This window comes from Fulmarus glacialis, unplaced genomic scaffold, assembly GCF_000690835.1.
Source record: "Fulmarus glacialis isolate BGI_N327 unplaced genomic scaffold, ASM69083v1 scaffold18582, whole genome shotgun sequence".
NCBI lineage: Eukaryota > Metazoa > Chordata > Aves > Procellariiformes > Procellariidae > Fulmarus > Fulmarus glacialis.
The window spans coordinates 4,454-4,711 of NW_009196113.1; the positions used below are offsets into that span (position 1 = coordinate 4,454).

General features: G+C 65.5%; 1 protein-coding gene across 1 annotated transcript in view; it reads left to right on the forward strand.

Moving 5' to 3' along the window:
* The window catches only part of LOC104072595 (neurogenic locus notch homolog protein 1-like), a gene marked incomplete at both ends in the record, with an annotated part of 5,726 nt that overhangs the window by 4,280 nt on the left and 1,188 nt on the right, over positions 1-258 (forward strand). Inside the window, one exon of the mRNA XM_009572107.1 lies at positions 144-233. Within this exon, the coding sequence (XP_009570402.1) occupies positions 144-233 (90 nt within the window). The remainder of the gene's footprint in view (positions 1-143; positions 234-258) is intronic.

A 258-nucleotide genomic window follows, 5' to 3' on the forward strand; every position in this document is an offset into this window, starting at 1 on the left:
GGGGCTGGGCTGGGAGTACAGATCCTGCTCCGGGGAATGCCGGGGACCGGGTGGGGAGAGCTGTCCTGCTTCGCAGCGATGCTCATGGAGCCTGCGGGAGCTGGGCAGCCCCAGCCTCATGCAGGTGCCCTGTCCCTTGGCAGGTCAGTACTGCACCGAGGATGTGGATGAGTGCCAGTTGATGCCCAACGCCTGCCAGAATGGGGGCACCTGCCACCACAACCACGGAGGCGGCAACTGCGTCTGAGTCAATGGCTG